This window comes from Muscardinus avellanarius (genome assembly GCF_963383645.1).
Source record: "Muscardinus avellanarius genome assembly, chromosome: X".
NCBI lineage: Eukaryota > Metazoa > Chordata > Mammalia > Rodentia > Gliridae > Muscardinus > Muscardinus avellanarius.
In genome coordinates this window covers 31,498,338-31,508,089 of record NC_137792.1, presented here as the reverse complement: position 1 = coordinate 31,508,089, position 9,752 = coordinate 31,498,338, and the positions used below count along the sequence as shown (strand labels likewise).

Here is a 9,752-nt window from a genome sequence, read left to right as displayed (position 1 = left end):
AAAAATATACTGGTGAGCAAATTTTATACGCCTCAGCTCTTTCTGCCTCTGGGAGGCAGGTTGTTCCGACCACAGGCTGGACTCCAACTAAATCGGCACATTTGGAAAATAGGGGTGACACTTAACCACGGCACAGAATTATAGTAGCACTAATTCATTTAATAAGTATTTAATAGGCGTTTAGCATATGCTATACCTCGGTTGGCAGGCTGGAGATAAAATGAAATTCAGGATATAAAACGTTTAGCAGAAAGCCTACCTCATTCTTTAAAAATTTCCAGTGTTACAGATGGTCACTATTACTAATAATGTTGCCATAGCTGTGTGACGACATTTGTGTGTGTCACAAAGCTCAAGTGGGTAAGTATGTGAGATTTGTGATGTTTGCCACTATTCAGGCGGGGTCCCTGTGTGGTCTGAATTTCTTCAGCAGAAGTGAACTTTCCACGCCAGGCCTGGTGGCACAAGCCTGTAATTTCAGAATTTGTAAAGCTGAGACTGGAGAATTGCAGGTTCAAAGCCAGTCTTAGCAATTAAGCGAGCCCCTCAGCAACTTAGCGAAAGTTTATTTCAAAATAAAAAATAAAATACTGCTGGCGACGTAGCTCAAACGTAGAACCCTGGATTCAATCCTCAGTACCCGCCCCTATCCTCCCAAAAAAGAAAGAAGTGCGCTCCTTAGAGCTTCACGGCGCCCGCGGGGCTGCTCCTCCCCTACTGGCCGCCAGAGGGCGCCCGGTCGTTTCTGCTCCGCCCACTGCATCTGCGCCTGCGCACTCTGGCCGCTTGGCCTCCGCTCCCCTCCCCCACCTCACACACGCGGCGCCCGCCCCGCCTCGCGCCCTAAGGCCCCGCCTCCGTTGCCCATAGCGGCTGTTTGTTGACTTCCGGGAGCGCGGTAGTGGCCAATGCCAGGAGGGTCGCCATGGGGACCCCGGGGGCTTCCGCGGCCCGCGTCCAGGCTGAGGCGCTGCCTTAGGCCTCACAGAGTCGCCCCCGCGGTCTTCCCCGCCCAGGGTCAGGTTCCCCTTATTGTCCTCGGCATGGGGGAGCCTGAGGTGCTTGTGCCCGGTGAGTCGAGCCCTCGGCGGTGGCGTCGGGCCAGGAGGAGGGTCCGCGGGCGGGCGGGCGGGCGGGCGGGCGGCAGGCCCCGCCTCCGGGCCAGCCCCATCAAGGTACCGGCCCACCGCGTAGCCCCTGGACTCGGGCTCAGGCCCGGCCCCCAGCCCCGCCAAAGACTGAGGGGAGTAGACCGGACGGGGCTGACAGAACATGGGACTGTGGGCGAAAGGAGTGCCCGTCTTTTTAAAAAAAAATGAGCATTCCATGAGTTTCTCGAACGAAGGGACTTTTTTTTTTTACCTCAGTAAAAACTTTCTGAAGTACTTTAGACTTGAGCGCATCGACGGTCCCCAGGACCCAGTTATATATTGAATATAGTATAGAGTGGGTGACCAGGGGGTGTGGGGTCAAAGGAGATGGAGGAAACGGAGAACAAGGGAGTTTTTAGCGAGTGTTGTTGAAAAAAGACTTTTTCCGCTGAGCTCTACAGTTTGAAATAGACTTGACTTTGTGACCCGATAAGGCTTAAGTACTATGTAACAGAAATGGAGGTTTCATAAAGCACTACTTGTTATAACCACTTGGGATGCGCTCGAAGCGTTTCTATAATTCCGTTTAAAATGCTGATCGTGACCTATTAAGTTGGTTTTCTGACCCGCTAATGGATCACGATCAACAGAAAAAACGCCGGGTTTGAGAAGAATTGTAGTCATTGAACTCGGTATTGCGTTTTCTACTTTATTCCTGGCTCAAACACAATTAGATTCCTGGCCTCCTGAAGTTCACCTTTTTGTGAAAATTATAAGAAAGTAAATAAAATGGCAATATAATTTAAAAGTAGAAGTCGGGGGGGGGCAAAGCCAGCAAAATCTGGCTTTGAGTGGGGATATCAAAATCTGGCTTTGAGTGGGGTATCAGGAGAGGCCTCCTGGGGAGGCAGGACTAAACAGTTAAATAATTCATTCTGGGGAAACCCTGAGTTCTAGACTCTGGCCTCCCAACTCTTATTAATCTTAACTGCATTACCTAACTATGGTTAGTTCTTTTTACATTGCTATTTATTAGTAGTACTTATATTCACTACATTTGACCAATTAGTTTCTTTGTGTGATCATTCTCCCTGGGATTGCCTCAAAGATGGATCTGACCTTCTGTTTAGTACGTTCTTGTGTGTGTGATTTGGGAACTAATAGGGATTTTTGGAAATCGGATGCTTTTCCTAATAAGCGAAAGCTAGGGATACATGGGTAACAGGAGGAACTTTAGACAAAGGAGGAGATTCTATAGAGGAGCAAATAAGGCGACCTCACTGAGGGGATGGGAGGGGAAAGAGGGAAACTCTCTAAAGCACATGATGTACTTAAATATATCGAAGTAAACCACTAAGCCAAGCTTGGGAAGAAGGGGTGGGGAGGGAATGGGGTGGGGATTGGGTAGGGGCTAACTGGGCGATTTGTGCATGTATGTCTACACAAGTTTCTATCCCATTATGATGTATGCATAGAATGCACCAATAAAAATTTAAAAAAATAGCTGGGCGTGGTGGCGCACGCTTGTAATCCCCGCGCTTGGGAGGCAGAGACAGGAGGATCGTGCAGGTTCGAAGCCAGTTGCGTGCGCTGGTTTAGGAGACCCTGTTTCCAAATAAAAAAATGTAAAAATAGGTCTGGGAGTGTAGCCCGGAGGTAGAAGGGCTTCCAGGAACCCCAGTACCACCAAAAAAATAAAAAATAAAAAAAAATAAAAAAATAAAATGGAAATAGGAGAAGGAAGGCATAAACAGTGCTCAGGCAGAGGCGAAGCTGTTGTGAGGAAAGGGATTCATGTGGATAAATTACTGAAAGTGTGTCTTAATAACAGCCACCATAAGTAAGAATTGTGTGAAGCAGAAACTATCTTATATTTTCAGATTCGGGTGCTGTATTTACATTTGGAAAAACTAAATTTGCTGAAAATATGCCCAGTAAATTCTGGTTTAAAAATGACATACCTACATATCTTTCATGTGGAGATGAACATACTGCTATTGTTACAGGTTAGTATAAGTTCCTAAGTGAGTATAATAGTAGAGAACCCTAAGTATTATAGATGTGCTATATTTTAAGCATGTTAAAGATATAAAGTATATTTTTACTTTGACAGAGAATTCATCACAAAATGATTCAAGAGATTTCAATTTTTTAACATTTTTAAATATGATTTTTATGCACATAACTTTCTTGGTATAAATCTATTTCAATATTATAAAAGTTGTTACTGTATAATCTTAGAAACTGTTTACATCTAATAAAATCTGTTCATAATTTTTACATACAGAGAAACCTTTTTCAACATAGAAAAGTGATGACATTTATAGTTTTTTATTGCTTTGTGATGACTTCATTTTAAATTATGTGAAGAATGCTTTATTTCATTATTATTTTTCCCTCCCACTAGGAAACAATAAACTGTACATGTTTGGCAGTAACAACTGGGGTCAGTTGGGATTAGGATCAAAGTCAACCATCAACACGCCAACTTGTGTCAAAGGTTTGGGGTCTTTTTTTATCACTTTGAATATCTAACAAATCACATAAAGTACTTTTGTACTGATTATATAGTTCTTTAATGTCTTGAATGATAAAGATTGGTTCTTTATTTGTAACCTTTACTTCAATATTGTTAACATTTATATGAAATTAAGAAATACTTTTATATGTTAGAATCTAAAAATTACATTGATTTTAAACCCAGGAACCACAAAAGAATTGATGATTCTATGGTTTTGAATCTGTACATTTTATTTTTACATGTTTGTAAAACTACGTAAGTATTGCTATTATTGTGGATATGAACAAACAGACATAATTATGTGCTAGATTTTTGAGCACTCATTTGTGTCCTGTTTACATGTAGTTGTTAGTTTTATAACACATACTTTGCCCTACTAATAATACACATAACCAGGACATAAATGAGTGCTCAAAATTTTTTTGTTTAGTGAATAGGTGAACTGAACAAAATATAAGACTGAGGATGATTAGTACTAGTTTACAAGAACAATAGGGTAAAAATTTTGAAATCATAATTGTCTCAGAATATATGGGATGTATAATATCCTTATAAAACTTTCACTGTTATATGCAAAGCCTCAGTATAAATAATGAATGAACACCAGCTAAATTTGAAGGATGATCACGATTCCTTAGGATATGATAAGAACAGTATTTTTATCTTTCTGGACAACTTTTAAATTGGAGCTCAAAATTTCAATGGGAAATTATCATATCCTTGCTCTTTATAGGTAATATTGTCGGACTTTTGAAGTATTACTGGTCAAAAAGTTATTTATTTCCCTGTAAATGATGTAATTGTGTTTCTCTTTATGGCTGAGTAAAAATCCATTACATCATTTACAGGGAAATGGACGGAACTGAAGGACATTATGCTAAGTGAGATTAGTCAGTCACAAAAAAGAAGAAATCAGATGCTTTCCCTAATATGTAAAAGCTAAGGAGAAATGGGTAACAGGAGGAACTCTAGATGAAGAAGGAGATCCTATAGAGGAGCAAATAAGGCAACCTAACTGAGGGGATGGGAGGGGGGAAGAGGGAAACTCTCTAAAGCACATGATGTACTTAAACAAACATATCAAAGTCAATCACTAAGCCAAGCATGGGAAGGAGGGATGGGTAGGGAAGGGGGTGGGATTGGGTAAGGTGTACTTGGGTGATGTGTGCATGTATGTCTACACAAGTCTTTTATTGCATTAAAGTGTATAACTACAATGCACCAATGAAAAATTAAAATAAATAAATATAAATTTTAAAGAGTTATTAATTAAACACAGGCTGCCAAATTCTTCAGGGCATTCATGGTAATCATTATCCTTACTTTCAGATACCTAATAGATAACAGGATAGTCTATACTATGAGATCCTTGAGAGTAAGGATTCTTAGTCATCTGTGCAGATACTATGCCAAGCACTTAAATTATATTCTAAATTTTTAAAACATATATAGGTGAATGAATGAACAACTTTAACAGAAGTGTATGTTTATAAATATTAGACTTAACGGTTTTTCATTGAGTGTGGAAGAAGGTGAGCTTGATCAAGGTTAGGTAATGGATCAGGTTGGTGAAGAGGCAGCACAACAAAATGCAGTGTGGATCTTGGCACATATTAGTTACCTGTGGAGTGTTTTTTCTTTTCAGTACTGGAGATTGAACTTAGAGTTATCCTAACAGCCTCAGCCCATTTTTATTTATTTTGAAACAAGACCTCATTAAGTTGCTGAGACTTCTCTAAAACCTGTGATCCTCCTGTCTCAGCCTCCCAAATCCTGTGATTATAAGAGTATGCTACACCTGGCCAAGTTTTTGAAAAATATAGATTATCAGGCCCTATTGCAGACCCACTGACTCACTGTTGTCAAAATTCCACTGGTTGTGATGATACACAATTGGTTCTTAAAACTTCTGGTCTAACAGTTAAGAATATTGACTCTGTAGTCAGACCTGCTTATGAATCTTAGTTCTCTGGCTATTCTGTCCTCACTGGTAGCATACATCAAAATCAATCAATTAATTAATCAATCTCAGCTCTACCACTTAGTTACCTTTTGACCTGGCGTATGTATCATTTTCATATTCTTTAAAATATTTAAATTGTTATATTTTTACATTTTTAGCTCTTAAACCTGAAAAAGTGAAACTTGCTGCCTGTGGAAGGAACCACACCCTAATTTTAACAGGTATGGTATTCAAACTGTGTGACTTCCTGTCCAGCTTTGAGAACTGAGGTCTTGCTCCAGTAATGTTGGTGGTTTTGTATAATTACTAGAAATGCTACATTGCTAATAGTTAAATTCGAGTTTTAAAAATAAAAGTATTTATTACACATTTGCCTTTGTAAATATGCAAATAAATGTTAAATAACTTAAGAAAAAGTTTTTCTTGGATTATATCAAGGGACAGCATCTCATCACTTGTGGGTACACCTCAAGGGTTGGTTACTTTTTTTGTTTTTTCCTCTTCCTTACTAAGGGCAAATGGAAGCCACTCAAAGGCTACTGATGTGAACCAGCTCAGTTCCAATCAAAATCCATATGTGTGTGTGTGTGTGTGTGTGTGAATTTATACATAGAATAGCCATAATAATATATAAAAAGAACAAATTGGGAATTGGTAGTACCTCACTTCAAGACCTACTATAAGGCTACAATAATCAAGACAGTGTAGTATTGGCAGAAGGATAAATATTAATGAAACAGAATAGAATCCAGAAATAGACCCACACGTGTATGCCCAGCAGTTTTTTGTTTTTGGCAAAGTTGCTGAGGCATTTCAATAGAGGAAAGGGTACTATTTTCAACAAACGGAACAGTTAGCAGTTCCTGAAAACTTAGCAGTACTTATGTCTCTCTCCCTTTCCTGTCCTCCCTCCCCAGCTGCTTCTGTATTTAGGCTGTTCTCTTAGCCTTACCTCTTCCTCACCTCTCTTCTTTTGTCCTTTTCTTTACTGTTAATAGAGGAACTATCTGGTATATACCAACTTGTCTCATAAACAGGGTGACTATAGTATAATAATGTTTCTTTTCTATGTACAGAAGGAGGTGATGTATATGCAGCTGGAGGAAATAATGAAGGGCAATTGGGAATTGGTGACACTGAAGAGAGAAACACTTTTCATCGAATTAGCTTTTTTACATCCCAACATAATGTTAAACAGCTCTCTGCTGGATCTAACACTTCAGCTGCATTAACTGGTGAGATATGTTTCCATTTCAATCTGGAATACTTCTTTTTCTTTAGACCAGAATATAACAACTCAGTAAACTCAAGACAGCACTGATGTTTAGTTTTCTTTCACTGACAGATACTTTCAGAAGAGATTTAGATTCTAACTTAAATATGTATATATAGATTTATTTAGCGTGAGATATAAATATATCTTTAGAAGGCAATTGGCAAATAAAATCTGAGCTCTATTGTCCATTTACTCCTTTAGATCTTCTTAAATATTTTTATTTCATGTTCTGAAAGTTTAACTTGCAGCTTTACCTGAAGTTGCTATCAGAAACATCCACAAATATCTATTGGGGAATATGTGGTTAAAATAAAGTTTGTAAAGGTCATTGCATCTTTCTGCCTTCCCTATCAAAGCACCTATTGAGGACTTTTAAAAAAAGTTACATCAGTGATCACATTAGAGTTACTGAAGCTGCTGTTTGGGTGCTTTGTTCCCAGCGGGAGATGGATAGATGTCCAGTGTTTCTCTGACCATCAGGAATGACAGAGTCTTACCTGAAGCTGTCTCTTCAGTTTTGTCAACCAGATAGTTAGCTTTTTTATATTCTTGGGGATGGAACCCAGAGGCATTTGACCTCCGAGGTACTCCCCCTGCCCAATTTTTTATTTTTTATATCGAAACAGGGTCTCAGTGAGTTGCAGAGAGCCTCACTAAGTAGCTGAGGCTGTCCGTGAACTGCGATCCCCTGGTCTTAGCCTCCAGAATGCTGGGATTACAAGCGTGCGCTACTACGTCTGACTATTCTTTCAGTTCTTATTTTAAATTATCATTTTATTTTTTTATTATTAAATAACTTCAAATATCAATTTTTTAAAGATTGAAGCATTGATAATTTCTTTCTAAATTTTTTATCCTCGTTTAACCTTTTATATTTCTAGTGTGTGTGTGTGTGTGTGTGTGTGAGAGAGAGAGAGAGAGAGAGAGAGAGAGAGAGAGAGAGAGAGAGAGAGAGAGAGAGAGAGAAAAGGAGAGAGAACTGGAAATTGAACCCGGGGCATTCTACTTCTGAGCTATATCCCCAGCCCTTTACATTTTATTTTATTTATTTTATTTTATTTTTTTATTGTTTTGAATCAAGGTCTTACTAGGTTGCTTAGAGTCTCTACATTGCTGAGGCTGGTCTGGAACCTGCAATCTTCCTGTCTCAGGTTCCCAAACACTGGGATGACAGGCATGTGCCACCATGTCCATCTGGTTTAACTTTTTCTAAAATTAAAACTCTTACTAGAAAGGACATAAGTTAACTTGTTTTTGAGATGTTATATATATTAATATATTTCATTTTCTGAAGCTAGAATCTGTGTTTTCAGGTATTATAAGAAAAAATGAGTGAGATACATTTCTTTTTTCTCTTTATTCCTTTAAAACATCATTTAACCAGCATTTTAAAGAGCAAGGTCTTCCATTCCCTATAGACTTGGGACATACTTTCTTGATCAGATGTCTAGAGTGACATGTGCTACTCTCAGTTCAGTGGTAGGAAGACTGCTTGAAAGGAGGAAAACATTTCTATTTAGAGACATTAGAATGAAAGATGATTGTAGGAAATAATACCCTATGTTTGCTATTGGATATATCTAAAGTGATTTACAGTTAAGTTATTCTCTGTTCTTTTTCATTATAGAAGAATTTTATAATAGAAATTGAACACTTTAGTAACTATCTGGTTTAAATGTCTTAGTAGTAGCTATCTTTCAATACACATACTTTTTCTAAATTGAAAATAAATGATTTATTGGAAATACAACAGCTTGAAAACCTGGCTACCTTCTCAAACCTTTTCTCCCCTCATATTTTCTTTACAGAGGATGGAGAACTTTTTATGTGGGGTGACAATTCTGAAGGGCAAATTGGTTTAAAAAACCTGACCAATGTGTGTGTTCCTCATCAAGTGACTATTGGGAAGCCAATTTCCTGGATCTCTTGTGGATATTACCATTCAGCTTTTGTAACGAGTAAGACTTACAGATTTTTGATGAATCATGTTATCTGTCATTTCTTAGTTATTTTCAAATTAATAATAAAATGTTATGTTCTATAGTTTTATAGAAATAATTCCGTGCTTGTCCATGTAATGAAATGATTTGGGTCTGTTTTAAGTCACATTCTCTGTTAGACTTGTTAGGAGAATCAAATTGTTATGTTTGAGACTCTACTACATTGTTCTCAAGCTTTTTAAACCCCTTAGCATTAAAAATAAAACCTACGGGCTATCTTGCCTTTGGACTTACTCCTCAGGACTCACATGCTTCTATACTTTGTCTTATTCTGCTCTTTTGTGCTGACAGTTCCTTTTATTAGTCAAATAACTAAGTAATAGACTTTCCTTGTGGAAATCAGGATGAAGACTAGATGGCAAAGGAAGAGAGCTCAGTATGAGATATGGTTTTCTTTGGCAGGACTTTTCTCAGCATCCCCAATTTTCTGGGCCTATTGGCACTCTTTTTCTGTCTTAAAAGATATGAAATGTTAGACTCTATTATTGTTTACATCTAAACTAGTAATAATAGAGGCCTGATCATGGCTTTTCATCTCTTTTCTAGAGGAAATAGTTTTGTTTACCATCCTAGACATCTCCCCAAATCTTTATGTGATTATTCTGTATTCCATGTACTACAGATTCAAGTTTAGAAAGTGCCATTTGACTGATCCAAGTGCCCCTCCTTCCCCAGAGATATCAACTGATTAATTTTAACACAATATCAAGATTGGGCAAACTTGTCTTTCTCTATATTGTTCATTACTGTATTTCTGGTGCCTTGAACAAACTGATAATCAAAAATATTGCTCAATGAAGGAAAATTCAAGTTATTTATAAACTCTACCTTAGAAATAAAAGGAACAAGTTCATCTTAAGCAACAAGTTTTACGTTGAGATTTTTTCTATTTTTATCTTTT

The 9,752-nt window shown here is 38.1% G+C and overlaps 1 protein-coding gene across 1 annotated transcript in view; it reads left to right on the top strand.

Moving 5' to 3' along the window:
- Nucleotides 1–908: 908 nt before the first annotated feature.
- RPGR (retinitis pigmentosa GTPase regulator) overlaps nt 909–9,752 on the top strand; it is a gene marked incomplete at both ends in the record, with an annotated part of 48,098 nt that continues 39,254 nt past the window's right edge. The window contains 6 exons of the mRNA XM_080718851.1: nt 909–1,071; nt 2,972–3,097; nt 3,499–3,591; nt 5,734–5,796; nt 6,652–6,810; nt 8,660–8,809. Coding sequence (XP_080574977.1) covers nt 909–1,071; nt 2,972–3,097; nt 3,499–3,591; nt 5,734–5,796; nt 6,652–6,810; nt 8,660–8,809 — 754 coding nt within the window. The remainder of the gene's footprint in view (nt 1,072–2,971; nt 3,098–3,498; nt 3,592–5,733; nt 5,797–6,651; nt 6,811–8,659; nt 8,810–9,752) is intronic.